At 38.3% G+C, this 18,362-nt stretch overlaps 1 protein-coding gene across 37 annotated transcripts in view; it reads left to right on the plus strand.

Moving 5' to 3' along the window:
• pcbp3 (poly(rC) binding protein 3) overlaps positions 1-18,362 on the plus strand; it is a 108,847-nt gene that overhangs the window by 61,499 nt on the left and 28,986 nt on the right. For 24 of the 37 annotated variants that reach the window (XM_048598884.1, XM_048598880.1, XM_048598888.1 and 21 more), the window contains exons 4-7: positions 12,924-13,072; positions 15,597-15,620; positions 16,089-16,121; positions 16,226-16,342. In XM_048598884.1, coding sequence (XP_048454841.1) covers positions 13,004-13,072; positions 15,597-15,620; positions 16,089-16,121; positions 16,226-16,342 — 243 coding nt within the window. In that variant the 5' untranslated portion in view covers positions 12,924-13,003. The remainder of the gene's footprint in view (positions 1-12,923; positions 13,073-15,596; positions 15,621-16,088; positions 16,122-16,225; positions 16,343-18,362) is intronic. The other 13 variants (XM_048598898.1, XM_048598900.1, XM_048598894.1 and 10 more) reach the window with 1 other exon arrangement.

Genomic DNA, 18,362 nt, shown 5'->3' on the forward strand with positions numbered 1-18,362 from the left:
GGGCCTAGGGCACTAAGGCCCATGTAACAGTGGTAATATCCCTACCTCAGGGTCAGAATGCATGGCTCAAGTCCCACCAGCACCAGGGACATGTAGTAATAACTCTGAATAAGTCAATTTAATGAAATCAGTTCTGAGGAACACTGGTGTCTTGTAGTGCAGTGGCCATGTCCCAACCTCTAAGCCCCGAAGTTCCATCTACACAAGAGGCATGTAATAGCATCTTTGAGAAGATTGATTGGAAAATATCTACCCTGACGAACTCCTGCACAGCTGTTCGGGAAGTGCCCTTAGGGTGTGAGGGTGGCATAGTGGTTAGCACTCCTTCACAGGGACCTGGGTTCATTTCCTCCCTTGGGTGACTGGAGTTTGCGTGTTCTCCCCATGTCTGCATCTGTTTCTACCAGTTGCTCTGGTTTCCTCCCACAGTCCAAAGATGTGCTGGTTAGGTGGATTGGCCATGCTAATTTGTCCATAGCATTCACGGATGTGCAGGTGGATTGGCCATGGTAAATGCAGGGTTATAAGGATAGGATGGAGGTTGGATGTGTGGTGGGATGCTCTTCAGAGGGTCAGTGCAGACTTGGACTAAATAGCCTCTATCTGCACCACAGAGATTGTATAAAATGACTGACCATCAATCTCAACCATCATCCTTTTGTGCTAGGTATGACTCCAATGCTTCCAGTGTGTTTCCTCACTGATTCCCATTGACTCTCCAGTTTAACTAAGGCTCCTTGATGCCACACTCAATTAAATGTAGCTTTGATGTTACAGGTAGTCACTCATCTCAGCTCTGGATTTTAGTTCTTATCCGTATTTGAACCAAGACTGTAATGAGGCCAGGAGCTGAGTGGTCCTGGCAGAATCCAAGCTAAGTGGTTATTTTTAAACAAGTGCTGTTTGATAGCTCTGTTGATGGACCCCTCCATTATAGCAACTTGGCAAGGCTCTTGGGCAGTGGTGATTGCTATGCTATAGTTGTCAGTGAGGTGGAAATCTCAGTATTTATTATATAAACAGACACATATCAGCACTATATACGCATCCTGTCAAATGTTTGTGCAGTATTTGCTGTCATTGTTATGCCTAGATTAATCTCTGGAATCCTTAAGTCTACGCATCTTGATCTTGTTTGTTGCTTATTGGTAGCTCATCCTGTTTGAATTTGTAAAGTGAAGGGTTTTGAAAAGAATTGTTTTGCATCTTATAAAGACCAAAGGCTCAGACGTTCCTGATCAACCTAGCTGCAAGATCACCATAATAGTTACTAACACAGGTGATTTGTTAATGAAAGCGCCAGAATAAAGATCTATTAACATGCATTTCATTTTTGAGATCATATCTAGCTCCTGATGCAGTTGAATTTACCAAGTACTCATTTGGTATGGTTCTTTTTGGCTTGCTTCCTTCCCTGCCCCCTTTTCTTTTTCCTCCTGGAGTTGAAGTTGGAGCTTTTGAGCACAATCGAGGTAGTAAGGTTTGAGGTGCAATTGGGGCGGAGGTTGGTTAATAGACTAAAGTTAGGCAGCTCATACCTGGGCCTGGACACTTTATATTTATTTGAAATATGGCAGTAATTGCAACTGAAGCATGTCTTTTTAAAAGCTGAATTAAGTGGGGAATCTCCATTGTTTGGATTAAATATTTTTATGGTGATGCACTGGAAATTATGAAGCTGCCTATTGGTCAAAAGCTCTGATAATGTGTCACTTCACTACTGAAATGCAGTGCTTTAATCTGTATTGTATTTTAATGGCCAGAATCTCAAACCATTATAGAGTCTATTTAGTACTAAGTCACAGCATTTCTCTTTCTTCGTATACTCTGCTTAATTGAGTTCTGTTGGGTAATTTGTACTATACTCTTGTCAAGTAGAGATGTTCATGATTTTCTTCATTTAGTTGCATGAATAAACTGAAATATTTTGGTTTAAAAAAGAATGTGGCAGTAGTTAGGATCAGCAGAGCGTGAAGCGTATTTAATTCAATAGCACAGCTCATGGAACCATGAAGATTTATTTTAACACGGCGCTGCTTGCTTTGTTCAAATTAAAGGCATGCAATTGGACCTTGATATTCTAATTTAGGGCTTCAGAAAATGCAGTGTTAATGTGAGCTTTGTCACCTGATGGCCCAACTGCATGTAATTTCCTTTCTCTAATGTCAGTTTTTGTGAATTGAACTGTCATACTCGATGTACTATTTGATTGTTACATTAAAACTGAGAAGGATAGATTGTGTTACAATCTCATCTTTGAATTTGCTGTAGTAATAACAAGCTGTCATGTGCTCGCCATTTTTATAGGGTAAAATAGCAATTTCTTTTGTCTGTACATGTATATGCATAAATGCAAATAAGTGGAAGTTTCTTTCAGAGCTACCCTCCTCCACAGTACCTTGGCAGTCTTTATCCATGGATTCAGCATTAAGGCATAAATTTCGACCAGTTACCACTCTTCACTATAAACAAACATCGAGAACACTGGAGGAACTCTGGTATAACAGCGTCTTTTGGAGAGAGAAAGCGCTAATATTTAGAGTCCAAGATGCCATTTCTATAGAGTGGAAGTTTTGAATTTTTCATGTTCCACTGTTTAACTGGCAGTCAATGTTTTCTTGTAATCCTGGACCCACTTGCATTTTCAGAAAGCGTCCTGATTAGTTGCTGTTTTAGTAGACCTTATTTAGTCACTAGCATTTGTGGGCAAGTTTGGTCTTGGTTTGTTAACACTTGGAGAGATGCATTGGAAAAATATCAAATTCAGTGCATGTACATTATTCTGCTTTTTATTGAAAGAATGATGCTACAACTGAACAGAGTCCATTCTACCGTTCAGGGGGATCATGACTGAACTGTATGTAAACTCCCATTTAAACACTCCATTGCTTCATACGCTCCTTTTAACCAAAGATTTATTGATTGCAGACTTAGATTCTTTCTGGCTCATATAATACTTCAATCAAAGAGAATCCCACACTTTACCACCCTTTTTCTGCAGGTGTGTTTCTGCATTTATCTCTTGTATGGCAGGATTCTTATTTTCAAGTTATTTCCCTTTATTCTGTACAATCTCTCTTGCAGAAAAAGGCTTTCTCCCTTCCCCCAGTCAATTCCTTTCAAATTGCTAAACATCTCAATCAAAATCACATTTTCCATCTCAGATTACAGATTTAATTCATGCAAATAATTCCTCCTCAAATCTAACTATTGGGAGCACTGATAATTATCTCCTGCATTCCTATTTGGGTCGATACTGTATGTCTGTGTACAAGAAGACTCCAATATATGGCACCATTTATCATGTTTATGCCTGCACTCAACACACAAATCAATTTCCCTTTTGTGCTAAGTAATGTTCTATAGAGTCTGGATAGACTGAGACTTTTTTCTGTGGAGCGTAGCAAGTTGAGGGGTAACCTTGGAGCTTTTATAAAATGAGGGGCATTAATAAGGTGGAAAAACAAATGTCTTTCTCCTAGAAGAAGGGAGTTCAAAACTAGAGGGCATAGGTTTAAGGTGACAAAAAGATTTAAAAGGGACCTGAAGGGCAACTTTCTCTCAGGTTGGTGCATGTATGGAATGAACTGCAACAGGAAGTAATAGATGCAGGTACAGTTACACCATTTCTAAGACATTTAGGCAGTTACGTGAAAAGGAATGGTTTAGAGGGATATGGGCCAAATGCAGGCAAATGGATGTAGCTTAGTTGAGGAAACTTGGTCAGATGGGTGAGTTGGACTGACGGGTCTGTTTCCCTGCAGTATGATTCTCTGACTTAACCTCCATTTCTCATAAATACATGGTTCACTCTCCTTAGGTCACTGCAGAAGATCAAGCAAGCGATAATGACCATATTGCCGAGAAGATGCATGGCCATTTTAAGACTGCCTGTGCAGCAAACTAAACAAAAAGAATGAAGTACAAAGCTGGTTTCGAGCTAAAAGTCATAATGTGCAACTAGTCAAAAGGGTGTTGCAATGAGGGAATTGTGTGTTAATGAAAAAACTGACCTGTATGGTTCCACAGGGATTAATGCTTGGACCACAACTGTTCACCAAATATGAATGACTTGGAGGAAGAAAGTGAATGTAATGTAGCCAAATTTTACGTACAATGCTAAAACGGATGGAAAGGCAGGCTGTGAGAAGGATACAAACCATTTGGAGATGGTGATAAGTGAGTGGGCAAAAATTTGGTAAATGGACTATAATGTGGGAAAATGGGAAGTCCTTCATTTTGGAACGGAGGATTAAAGAAAAGAATATTATTTAACTGGACAAAAGTTGCAGAAAACTGCAACACAGGAACTAGGGAATACTTGTGCATGAAATACAGCACATAAGTTCAGCAGGTAATCAGTAAGACAAATGGAATGTTGCCCCTTACTTCAAGGGGCTTGGATTATAAGAGTAGAGAAGTATTGCTGTGACTGTACAAGGTGCTGGTGAGACCGCATCTGGAGTACTGCAAGCAATTTTGTCTCATTATTTAAGGGAAGATGTTTCATTGGAAGCAGTTCTCAGGTTTAAGATGATCCCGAGTACAGAAGGATCATATGAACAAAGTTTAAACAGGATCAGACTCTTCTTACTTAGGTTTAGAAGAATGAGAGGTGATCTCTTTGAAGCATAAGGGTTTCACAGGGTAAACGTTGAGAGGATGGTTCCTGTTATGGGAGAGTCTAGGACCAAAAGGTTTATGTCAGAATAAAGGGGCTGCCAGTTTAAGACTGAGATGAGGAATTTCTTATGTGGGTTGAGTGTGTTTGGAAATCCTTGCCACAGAGATAATGGGGCCAGAGTTCTTGTGTATATTTAAGCTGAGATATATTCTTGATCAGTAGGGGGATCAGAGGTTATGGGCAAAGGGCGAGAAAGTGAATTTGAGTAATGTCGTTGGATCAACCATGATACTGTTGAATGGCAGAGCAGGCTTAAGGGGTCAAATGGCCTACTCCTGCTCCTATTTCTTATGTTCTTATGGTATGAGAATGAAAGGAGGAATCTGCCCCGAAGATGCCCGACACCATTGTGCCAAAAGAACAGGGACCAGCTACTGTCAAAACTACCAGTTGTCCAGCAATTCCAGTTTTGATTCTTATTTTGTAGTAATGTGCCCTTTTTTTTGTACTAAGATGTGATCTTTCAACTTCTGTTAAAATTCATTTGTTAATTTCCATTCTGCAAGTTTATAATTCTGACCAGCGTGTACCTGAAGAACGGGAAGGTCTCCTTTTGTGTGTTGTTGTGATTCTTCATTTAACTTGTTGCAGACTCCAGAGTTTGACTATCACTCTAAAATTAATATAATCTACAAATTTGGAAATTTTGATTTGAAATCTAAATCATTAATGTAATTTCTGAACAGCAGTGAGTCAAAAGTTGATTCTTGTGGGACTTCACTTTCAACTATCCATTCTGTTACATGTCCTGAACCCATATGTTGTGACCTTGTTGATCTTTTATGTGGTACCTTATCGAAGACTTTTTCAGAAGTATTGCAACTACTGCATTGCCTCTGCCTACTGTCTGTTACCTCTGCAAAGAATTCAGTGAAGTTAATTAAAAGTGCCTTTTGAAATCCATGCTAACTATTAATTTTTTTTTTGTTTTTGGTTTTGTATGTTTTTCTATTCGCTCCTTTTTATAGATGTTGTCAATTATTTTTTCCCATTACCGACTTTAAGTGGGTTGGTCTATTCCCTCAACGTGCTGTGTTACTCTTGAGTTTAGGTATACCAGTAGCAATGTCCTAGTCATTAAATATGTGAAATGCCTGTAATGTGTTATCTTTTGGCTAGATTCTTCTAAAATGTATGGGTGCACGCTGTCCAGACAAGGGGTTTATCTCCAGTTTGGTTAGTTTATTTAATCTTTCTCTCATTTCCAACGCAGCTATATCATTTCAAATCTCCTCTTCAGATGTCAAGTCCACCTGACTCTATTCCCTGGTAAATACTGAAGCAAAGTATGTCTTTGCCATTTCAGTGCTGCCCATAATTTTATCCTAACCATCCCTTGGTGACCCTATTCCAACCTCAACTTTCCTTCCCTTTCTTAAATTTGTGCCTGTAGAATATCTTAATTTATGCTCTCTGATAACTGTATTAACAGTTTCTTTGTACTACTTGTAATTCTTTTGATTTTTTTCTTCCTCTAGTCTCTTCACATTCATTGTGTTCTGTGCATGCTGTCCCTGTTCTTTGTGTAATATCTCTTTCAATTACTGTCATGTGTTCACTTATATCTTTATTTGTTCCTGTTTGATGCAAGATGTTTAGTTTAGTGTTGCCATTTTGTAACTTGTTCTCAAGATTGTCTCTGTTTTATCTTTGCAAGTTTTATTGGAGTCCCTACATCAACTTTTCTCCAATTCCCTTGGTTTTTGCCTTTAGGTATTAGGTATAAGCAACTGTTGTACAACACTGCTTTAGATAATACTTAATTTCCCTCTACTACTATTATCCCTTTCTTTTCTGGTTAGTTTCCCCACTGCTAGATACAGCAGCTAACGCTTGCTTAGGTTTTTATATACAGAATCAAAAAGTCCAGCCCACATTGTAGGGACACCTTGCTCTTGTCCATCTCTTTATCAACCCTTTTTATCTACCTCTTATGACCAGTTAATTTTGGGGTACTTGAAATCTTGTATGATTTTTCTGGTTTAAACTTATTTTTCTAATTTGCTTGCATTTTGCTACGACCAGCTTCCACATTCAGATGCTCTGTAATACTGCCCCTGTTAATATAATTGTTATCTTCTGCGTCCACTTGGAGGTAAAGTGGTCACTTGGATAATAAGGTGGCTTAAGATTAAAAGCACCGTAGGAGTAAGTGGATTTTTCTTATCCTTGTCAAACTGGTTGCGTTCCTAGCATCCTTTTATACACTCAGGATCGATGTGTAGACAAGCACCATGCAAGATTAACGTTTTCCTAGTGGTATGCATGGTATATTAAGGAAGAAATCAGTTGATTTTTAAGAGGACATCAGACTAGACTGGTGTGCAGATATCTATTTAGTGGACACTGCTGGGGTAGACATGCAGAGAAATGAAGGACTGGAACGTTTTTCCCACTTTCTGAATGATGAGTAAGATTCAGAACTTTGCTCAGATCTTCATTGACATGTCTGCAATTGAAAAGAGCTACAAGGACATTTGGGTTCTGGGTTCTATTTTCAAGGATGAACTGAAGACAAGCAAATAGGTGATGACAAATCATGCAGTTGTTGCATTGCTGTGCAAAAGGGATTTTAGAATAGTAGAGAAAGAAAATTCATTAGGGTGATGCAAAGGATGAGAGGGCATACTTAGGAGATACTTGAATGTCTGTAGCTCTTCACCAGACCAAAGATGATTAGGGAGCAATCTAATTGTGTTCAAAACTGAGGATTTTGCAGGGTAACTAGTGAACAATGTTTTTGATGGTTAACTTGGTAAAAAGAGGCATAAGTTTAGGATGTAATGCTAGAAGAGTTGAGGAATTTGATAAATGATTCTTGAAATTTGAGCATGGAGCGTGTTACCAAAAATGACAAAAATCTGTTTGAATCGAATCCATGCAGTGTGGATACAGGCCATTTGGCCCAGCAAGACTCACCGACTCTCAGAGCATCCCACCCAGACTAACCCACCTACCCTATCCCTGTAACCCTGCATTTTCCATGGCTAATCCACCTAACCTGCACATCCTTTGGACTGTGGGAGGAAACTGGAACACGCGGAGGAAACCCACACAGACATGGGGAGAATGTGCAAACTCCACACAGACAGTCACCTGAGGCTGGAATTGAACCTGGGTCCCTGGTGCTGTGAGACATCAGTGCTAACCACTGAGCCACTGTGCTGCCCAACCTTTGAATCAACCTTCGAGTAGACTCCACTTGAAGCAAAAAATTAAACACTGCAGGGAACATAGAGGAATAAGAGGCTACCATGTGTAACTCTAAAATGGAATTTAGCAATGTTCTATCCAGATATGACAGCCTGAAATGGCAGCCTCTTGTGCTTCTATAATTTCATGTGCCAAGTAGTAATTCTAAGAAGGTTTCCCTTTATTATGCTAATACCAAACCTTAAAGAATCCCATGTAAATTTGTCATTAATCCAACTTCAGCACTGGTATTTGGGGAAGTGCTTTCAAGTGTTGAGCAGTGTAATGTTTTTAAGTTGAACATTTTGGTAACAACAACTGTCTGATCTGTACTGATTTTGCTGTGTTCGGTTGTGGGAGATGTTGGGAACCAGACAGTTAACTGGAGAAATTTTTAGCAGGGAGGAGCAACTCCGAATATTGAGATGCGCAGTTTTAGGATCCTTGTTAACAGTACATGTTGGTGAGTTTCAATAGAGGCTGTAATCCTAATGACTTGATAGTCATAGTTGAATGTGGACATTTGCTATTGAAGCTAACAAGATATGTGGAAATGGAAGGTATAAGGAAAGAAATGTAAATGTTCATTTTTCCATGACTAGTATTTGCTTTTTGTATCAATTGATGTACAAGATTATTGGTAACAATGTAATAAGCAGATGCAGTTTGACATAGAACATTTTGTAAATGTCCCCAGAAAGAAAAAATGAGTTGGAATACCAAGGGTAAGAGAGCTCAAACTCTGAGAATCGATGAAATTAATCACATTTTAGGGTAACTTTGATTAATCTTTTGTGATCTATGGAATGAAAGTGAGAGCTTTATACTTTGTTTGATTTGATTTGATTTATTATTGTCATGTGTATTGATATACATTTGTAAAGTATTGTTTTGCATGCTACCCAAGACAAATCATAATTTAAGTACATCAGGATAATAGAATACAGAATGTAGTGTTAGAGCTAGAGAAAAGATGCAGTGAAACATCAGCTCTAATATACAAGAGGTCCATTCATAAGACTGATAACGGTGGAGAAGAAGCTGTTCTTGAACCTGTTGGCACGTGTTTATATCTTCTGTTTGATGAAAGGGGTTGGAAGAGAGTATAGCTGGGATGGGAGGAGTCTTTGATTATATTTGCTACTTTCCCGAGGCATGAGAAGTATAGATGGTGTGAATGTTTTGTGATGGACTGGGTTGCGTTCACAACTCTAATTTCTTGTGGTTTTGGGCAGAGCAGTTACCATACCAAGCTGCAGTGCATCCAGATGGGATGCTTTCTATGGTGCAGCTATAAAAAGTGATCACTTGAGCAGGAATGCTTTTGAGACTTTCTTTTCACTTTTAGTCCCTTCTAGTATAGAACGTTAATTGTAGTTGTAGTTTTTATACCATCACAGCTGCTATATTGCTGTTGCTCAGGGGAGTGCTGTATGAAAGCAAGAATCTTCACCATAATTTCTGGAGAAGCACTATATCAGGGTTGATTAAAAGTAAAGGGTACGATCATGAAGTGAAGGAAAAGGTTCCAGCTTAACTCTGGCAGAGGAAATAAATGACTGCTGAGTGCCACTGTTTGCAAATGCGCATCTTTAAATCTATTAATCTGGTTTAAACGTACTACAGCATTTTCTACAATAAATTATGGAATGTTCCTGTAATGATCACGTTGATATTCAGGACCTTGAGTATGTCTGGAACTATAGTTCTAAGTCCATCCCCACTGCACTTTCACTCCAGGTCCTTGGGCCTGGGGATATGTGTTTGAGTTATCGGTTTCATTTTTGGAAAGAAAAATTGTTCAGACACCGAAACATAAAAGATTGCATTTTGAAACAGGTAAACTAACAAATATAAGCTGAATGCTTTTGGTTCGTGTACAAACTATTTTTGAAATTGGTTTTTTAATTTTAGAATGCTTGCAACAGACAAGAAGGCTATTCAATCAATGTTAGATTTCTTTGCAATCCTAGATATATTTACCATATTACAAGTCTCCATCTGAAATTTAGACCAGATGTTTGATCACAAATGAGACTGCTTTGGGGCCAGTTGAAATAATAGAACTGTCCTATTTATATATACATATCATCTTTGCTCTAGCATCCCCACCTATAAGTATCATGTCCATGTAGATCGTTATTACACACTTCAAGGAAATGTTGATGCAAAAAAAAATCCTTGTTTTAATATATAAAAATGCTGAATTCTGCTGAATTCTAGAGAATTCATGCTCTTTAGCAGAAGCAAATGAGGTTACATTCATTATTGAAACAGTTCACTACATGCATTCTATTTGAAAAAGAATGGGCAGGGAATTTGATTGTGAACAACTAGTCATCGAACAGCTAAGGAAGTGTATGTGGCACTCTTTTTTTTTTTAATCCTCTTGAGTAGAACAGGATATGTGCCATATAGTCTTGAAAGTAAGTTAGCAGTAAGGCAATTTTCAAATTCTTGCATGAGCTGAAAGTAGAAAGAAATGATCTCAGAAAAGAATCAAATCTATGAATTAACCAAGACTCCTGATCTTTACGTTAGAATGATGTACATTATTGGAAAGAGCAGGTTGGATTTTGTAGGACAGTTAATTAAATGGCGATTTTTGTTCCTACTTAAATTTTTAAATGGTAATATGCTTTGTATACGAAGTAGTGAGTGGTTTGATTAGAGAAACATTCATTTTTTAAACGTAATGGATTTATCACTCGATCAACAATGATTGTTTCAAATGGCCGTAACTTGTAATTAAAAACAAATTAATTACATTTTCAGTCAGAATGATGCATGAAAATAATACACAATTTCTAAAAGTTAACATGCTAGCATGTTCACTTAAAATTTTGCTTTCCTTGACTTAATAAAGCTTTTAACAGATGTAAAATGTGTGCGCTAACAGGAAATGAATTTTAATGCCAGATGTGCTGCACAATAATTTGTGTTAAGGAAGGGTTCGGTTTTGTGAAGGTGTTGCTTTGATTTGAAAAGAAATGATTTCCTTCTGCATTGTTAACTAGCTGTACAATTAGGTTAGCCTGCCCCTGTCTTCTAGTCAAATATCATTTGAAGCACTTGAGGCATCATTCCAAAATTTCAAACTTCTGTGATCAGTTATCCTGTGATCCTTATGTTCAGTTCATAAATGAACCATGTATAAGCATTCTGAACAGCAACTTCCTGTTTACAATTTTTGACTCATCCTGGACATGAAAAGGTGTTAGTTTACGGAAACATTTTGCCTGAACAGAAGTGATGGATGTGAGTATGTTGGCATTAGTTTGGTCAAACTGCCTTTTTTGACGAGGGCATAGGAAATAATAAATCTGAAAACCTGTACTGCGAATGTATTTAATGCGTTAGTAGATTTAGCTCAAACATAAGTTGACAAAGCTGTGGTGCTGCTGAGAAGGATCGAAAAGGTTTTCAACATGCGTTAAAAACTGCCCAGCACCAATTCTTTTGGTGGCCTAAGTGACTGTTAGGCTGACTTCTTGTTACTCTGTATTGCATGCATTAAATGTTATGAACCTTAGAAATGCTACAGTAATCTTCAGATATTGAAGAGCCACGAGACGCAAGTACAGCCTTTACAGGCACACTTCATTGCTGTTGTGCACACCTGTACGCACTCCATTGCTATTTAGTCCCCTCACTGTCTTCGTTATCTCTGTCCCATTCCCACTTATTAATGACTTGCCTCCCATCTCCACTCGCTCACATCCTACACCCTTGTCCTCCTTCCCTGCTTAGCTTCCATTCACTTAATCATGCCTTCTCTCCAATTAAGACACTCCCATCCACTCTTGTTCCACCTTTCCCCTGACCAGGATATCTCCGCCTTGCTCAGATGTGAGTGAGCAGAGAAGTGACACATAGGGTCCAAACCTGGTGCTGTAATTCCCAGCACCCTAACCTTTTTGAGCAGCACCCATTGGCTTCCCCATTGTGCGTCCCTTGGCCCATTCTTAGTACTCTTTTGACCTTGTGCACATGCTAGTCCAATAGCATGGATTCCTGCAGCCAAAGCTGCACACGCAAGCTGCAGCTCTTGGAGGTGTGGCTTTGTCATAACCAAATCTGTTGCGTTTTGTTTCTACAAGTTAAAATTAACCTGTGTGAAGAATCTTTTTGAATTATTTTCCTTTTCTGGCTTTGAAAGCAGTGATTCATGATGGGGGCAGCAATCCAATAACATTTTGTTCTTTGTGACCATTCTACAATTTAAGGTCAAAAATTGTTTGAGTATTTTATTTGCCAGCCGTGACTTAACTAACAGGATGCTGTTGTCACTCAAAGACCATGTGTGCAGTTACTGCCACACATTATTGGGATGTTGGACAAGAGTCGGGTTGCTAATTTATTTGAAAAGGAATGCATCTTGTAGGTATGTTGTAGGTGCCTATGGCTAGAGGCCATTAACTGATGGTTGTAATTGGATTTTTAGCTGAAGAATAACAGTAGTTCATCTGCACTGCTAACATCTGCATACTACATTTGGAATATAAAATTAGTCACTAAATTGAATTAGAAAACCTGAAATCATTGGACCTGGTTTATGCAGATTTTTTTTGCATTATTCTGGGTCATACTGTTTGAAACTTGCTCCAGACCTCGGAGTACGGATAATCTGTTAGTTTAACTTGTTTCCATTTTGAACGTTTCTGCTGCGTATTCTTGCCATCATGTGACTTGCACCACAAACTGAGGTTGGAGTTTAAGGTTTTAGTGTGTAGTATTGTCATGGAAGAGCCTTGTATAATTGTATATGTCCCTTTTTTTTGAATGGAAACTTCCTTGAAATGAACGTGTGGATTTGTATACCCTGATTTTTTTTTAAAAAGTTGACTTATGGCTGCTGTTTAGAAGCATCCTGAAATTAAAAATATCCCAAGCAGAATGTTAGGTTGTTAGACCAGTGAGATAGAATTAGCATGCATTCCCTGAAGGCCTTTCTAGGTACATATTGTCAGTGTGTCTTGTGATTTATAATTCATACTGTCTTGCAGGTGGTTTTTCTTTCTTGAATACAATTTTCCCTGTGTTTTAGTACAGGCACATCACCACCCGAATACACTATCCCTGAGGAATCCTTGATAGTAAACAAGCAACAGTGATACTACAACCACCATGGACCCTAAAGTTACCGAAGGTGGGCTGAATGTTACCCTTACCATCCGACTGCTGATGCATGGGAAGGTAAGTATTCAGTTTGACTATTACAAGGAGGAATGCAATAATGTTTGTATTGCTGGTGATTGCTGCCAGTAATGATTTAAATTTTGAGTTATCTTGGCTTAAGCCATTTAAGATGAAGTGATGTAAAATTCAGGTTGATGCTAATCAATGAGAAGAGTTGGTCAAGAGTCGGGCTCCTAATTTATTTGGGAAGGGATGCCACGCAGAACTTGTGTTTACTGGGACTTTATATTCCAACTTGCACATGTTATTTTGTTGACAAATAATTGTTGTGACTGAATTGTCAAATAGGTTCACTGGCTGTCACTTTCACAACACGAACATGGTTGAAATGAATGCATTTCTTGAAAATAATAAATTGAATTCTGGCCACAGCTCAACAATCAACCAGAATATGTATTGCATTACGGCTCATCACAAACCTGTTTCCTGTTAGGCAAAATTTATATTAGTTAATTATATGGTTGATTTGTGTAATCTTAAAAGAATTCCTCTGGTGTCAGATGAGACCCTTGGTGTTAATTTTCTCTTGGCTTGCTTTAATTCTGTTTGGTGAAGGTGTAACACTAATCTAATCACCAATTGCTCATATGGCAAATGTTAACTTGTAAAATGAAAGAATTGAGCAAGCTAAACATTTGAAGAGGAACAAATGCAATAAAGCAATTGTAAAATATCACCATTTTAAATGCTTTCGTGTTGTCCAAATTGGCGAAGGTTAAGTAGGGAAATGGCATTTTCTCTCTGTACTCCGTTCTTTCGGAGGTCTAATGCAGTTCTGTTAGATATTGGCTTAGGTCTTAATCTCCAGACAGCTAGAGACCTAACTATCCAATTCTCCCTGCCCCTGCTCCCTCCAAACCCAAGACATCATCCTGACCTGACGACCACTCGCCAATTGCCATCCTACACTCTCAACCACATGCCTTTGTCTGTAATTTCCAAAGATGGTTTGGCACATTTAAACTCTACCAGAATACAACAGCTATTGATGCTTTTAAAACAAAAGCATGCCTTCTACATGGATTTGTTTTGCTGATTTCTTTAAGGATTCATGTGCTGGCTAAATTTGAAAGATCCTCCACCAGAAGAATGTCCAGAAAAATCTGAGAAAATAAGTTGACTTTTTTGTCTGATCAAGATTGGAAGTAGTGGCTATGATCATAACCAACACAAAAACAGAAGTTGCTGGAAGAGCTCAGCAGGTCTGGCAGCAATGTGAAGAGAAATCTGTTAATGTTTTGGGTCCGGTGACCCTTCCTCAGACCTCAGTTAACTCTGATTTCTCTTCACAGATGCGACTAGACCTGCTGAGCTTTTCCAGCAATTTGTTTTTGTTACTGAGATTGTAAGATTTGGCCAAATTATATCTTATCCCCTGTAGTCTTGACTAAGCCAAGTTGATTGCCACTTTAGCATTGTCTTTCTCTATTAGCCTAAAACAAGGATTGCTGAATACAATGATCTACTTGGAACTAAGAACCTTTAACACAGGACCTGGCAAGAGTGTTAGAACGTAACTGTGGTAATTACTAAAGGCAAGTGGCAGAGGGGAGGAACTCTCGTCTGCCTGCCTCTCATTTGAAGGTGATGTAACCTGAAATTTCAAAGTAGGAAATGATCTTGCCAGATATTATCTCTGCTTTCTCCTTTTAAGCACTGTTTAACAGTTAGACCTGCTGTGCTGCTTTTGCCAGTTGGTTGCTGATCAACTTTACTTAAATAATTTTGTCTAAGTATTCTGTAGTATTTTCAGTTGATAGGAAATGCTAATAAAAAAGAACATTTTTCCAGACTTCTGTTAATCTTCATTCAAATTGACCCTTCTGCATGAAGTAGAGCAGCAATGATTTAGTGACTCACCTCTACTATTCCCCTCTCACTGTAAGTTTCTGGTTATATCACTGCATGCTCTCTGTTTACTGCTATCCATACACTTGTCATTCTGGGCATTTTTCCCTGGCTCATTTCTTTGAAGGTTAGTTCTGGTATCTCAGTGCTGAGTCTCACCCATCTGTCACATGCTTTCTTGTTTCTATACCAATCCGAAAGCACCCCCTTACCCCCCAACCCAAATCTTTGCGTGCTCTATTTTCCTTCCCACCTTCATTAATGCTACTCCCCACATCTTCCTGTATGATCATGTCCCTTGACATTTGCAGGAAGGTGAAAATTAACAAATCTGTTTTGCTTTTGAAACTGTATTATGGTTCCTTTTTAAATATTTGTCTAACAGGGTTTATTTCTTTCTCAAATCCATTGAACTATCATAATTTAACCTAGTCATTCAAATATCAATTGAATTTAGTAGCTTGAAGTTTTAGGTTTGAGTAGGGTGTTGATTAATATTCAATAAATTTGGTTTCTGCAATATTTTAAAGTGGCAGTTAAAGCATTTATTGAAAACAGCTTGAAGTCTGTTTGAATGTGCCACAAGAAATTTGTGGATGAGTGTAGTGCTGTATTAGAGGAATTGATCTACAGGATAAGCATCACTGTTTTTTTCCCCCTTTGATTCTTACAGGAAGTTGGAAGCATCATTGGAAAGGTATTTATTTTACTTTGTACTTGCTGATCTCGCACTTGTGAATGTAATTATGAAATCACATTTCCAAAATTTGAAAATTGATAGTGAATGCATAGATATTTCAGCTGACCATTCTGATATGTTTGTGGCTGAAGTCTTGTGGTTTTCATAAAATTAATTTTTTGTGATTGCCACGTTTTTTCGGGAGGAGCCTTTCTAATATGTTTTTCTTTATGGCTTGAATAATGTTTGGTTAACTAGTTTGTACCTGTTGTGCACAATTGCCACAGCCACAGACTTCATACCATATAATTGCAAGCTTACAGTCTTGCGCTGTTTCCAAGGATAAGATGTTGTGCAACATTATTTTAAACTTTATGCCTTGACTTAATATTGTCTGTAGCCAGTGCTACCAGATGGATAGATGATAGGATGGTGTGCAACAATGTAAGTGAGTAGTTTACATGCTTTGTATCTCTCTGCTTTCAGAAAGGTGAAACTGTGAAGAAAATGCGCGAGGAGGTAAGTGAATTTTCACTATGATCTTCCATTTGAGTTATGTACCTTTGTCAAGGAGTATGGATCGGATTTCCTGCTGTAACTTGGACATCTTGTGGCTGTTTCAGAGTGGTGCACGCATTAATATCTCTGAAGGAAATTGTCCCGAGAGAATTGTAACCATCACAGGTCCAACTGATGCAATATTCAAGGCATTTGCAATGATCGCTTTTAAATTTGAGGAGGTAAGACGTGGATTAGTGCAATTGGAACTAGACCCATCCTTCAAAGTGAACTACTGTAGCATGCGCAGGTTTGTCACTTGTGATTTAGTTTTGCTGCAGTTGACAGGAGTGTGCACTTAGTGCATTTGAACTATAGAGTTCAAAACTAAAACCAGTGCTATTATGTGAAATTAAAAACTGTTAGCCAAGTTCTCTTAAAAATGATTCTTTGGTTTGTGAAGAGTGTGGCAATATACATGCGTTTCTACCAACTACATTAACATGCATTTCAATTACCTCTACCCTTTTTTAAACTGAGGATTAAACTAATATATCCCCATTACCCCTGACAGTTTCTACGCTATGAAATTTGAGTTAATAGTTAAAGAACAAGATGTGTTTAAATGCTGCAAACTTCTAAAGATCACATCTAAGATTTAGTACAAAAAATTAATTGTTGGGCAAGATAATTTGGGGTAAGACCGTAGGTATAAGAGCAAAAGTAGGGTATTCAGCCCACCAATCAGTGAGATCGTGACTGATCTGGTAAAAGCATAAGAATTGGGAGCAACAGGAAGTAATTCAGCCCCTTGAACCTGCTCTGACATTTAATATGGTCATGGCTGATCTCATCTCTGCCCTAACTCCGCTTTCCTGTTTGTTCTCCATAACACATCTACCTGTTACGAGTTTAAAAATCTGTCCATTGCCTCAAATTTATTGAGTCCCAGCATCCACCACATTCTGGGTTAGTGAATTCCACAGATTCACAACCCTTTGGACAAGTAGTTTTTCCTCATTTTGTTTTAAATTTGCTACCCCTTATCCCAAAACTAATGTTCTAGATTGCCCCACTTGAGGAATTATCCTCTCCTTGTCTGCTTTGTCCATCCCTTTTATCATCTTTTTATACATAAATTCGATCTCTCCTCATTTTAAACTTGTATAAGCCTGAACTAATCAATCTTGTAAACCACCTCTGAACTGCTTCTGGTGCAACTATGTCCTCCAGGTAAGTGGACCAAAATTGTAAGCAATACTCAAGGTGTATTCTCACTAATGCATTGTACAGTTGCAGCAACACTTTCCTTTTATACTCTATTCCTTTGGCAATAAATGCCAAAATTCCATTTGCCTTCCTTGTTACCTACTATACCTGATTAATAGTTTTCTGTGGTTCATTCACAAGGATACACCAATCCCTGTGTACCGAAGCATGTTGAAGTTTGTGTTTAGAGAATAAGTTGCCATTCCGTTCCTGCAACCAAAATGGATAATATCTCACTTATCCATGTTAAACTAATCCAGTAAACTTTGGCCCATTCACCTAACCTGTCCATATCCATTTGTAAATTTCTTACTACTTCATTGCAACTTACTTTCCCACCTATTTTAGTGTTGACTGCAAATTTGATTGTAGTACTTTCTATCCCCACATCCAAATCCTAAATACAGATTGTAAATAGTTGGGGTCTGAGGACCAAATCCTGCGTTAGTTCACTAGTTGTGTCTTGCCAACCAGAAAAAGACCCGTTTATCTCAACTCTATTTCTGTTGGTTAGCCAATCATCTGTCTAAGCTGATAAATTTCCCCAACCCCATGTGTTCTTAACTGGTGTATTAACCTTTTATATGGCACCTTATCAGGTGCCTTCTGAAGTCCAGATATACTATGATTACAGGATTCCCATCGTCCGCATTGTTACGTCTTTGAAGAACTGCAGCAAATCAGTCAAACACTATTTACCTTTCATAAGTCCATGCTGCCTCTAGATTGTGTGTTGGCTTTCCAAATGTTTTATTGTTACTTTCTTAAGAGTCTAACAATTTTCCAATGATGCATGTTAAACTAAGTGGTCTATAGTTTCCTACTTTCTGCCTCCCTTCCCTTTTGAATAAGGGTGTTATATTAGCATTTTTACAATCCACTGGAACCTTTCCTGCATCCAGGGAATTTTGGAGTATTATAACCAATGGATCTGCTATCTTTGCTGCCACTTCCTTTTAAGACCTTAGGATCTAGACTCTGTCAAGCCCTGGG

The sequence above is a fragment of the Rhincodon typus genome, chromosome 7, assembly GCF_021869965.1.
Source record: "Rhincodon typus isolate 14 chromosome 7, sRhiTyp1.1, whole genome shotgun sequence".
NCBI lineage: Eukaryota > Metazoa > Chordata > Chondrichthyes > Orectolobiformes > Rhincodontidae > Rhincodon > Rhincodon typus.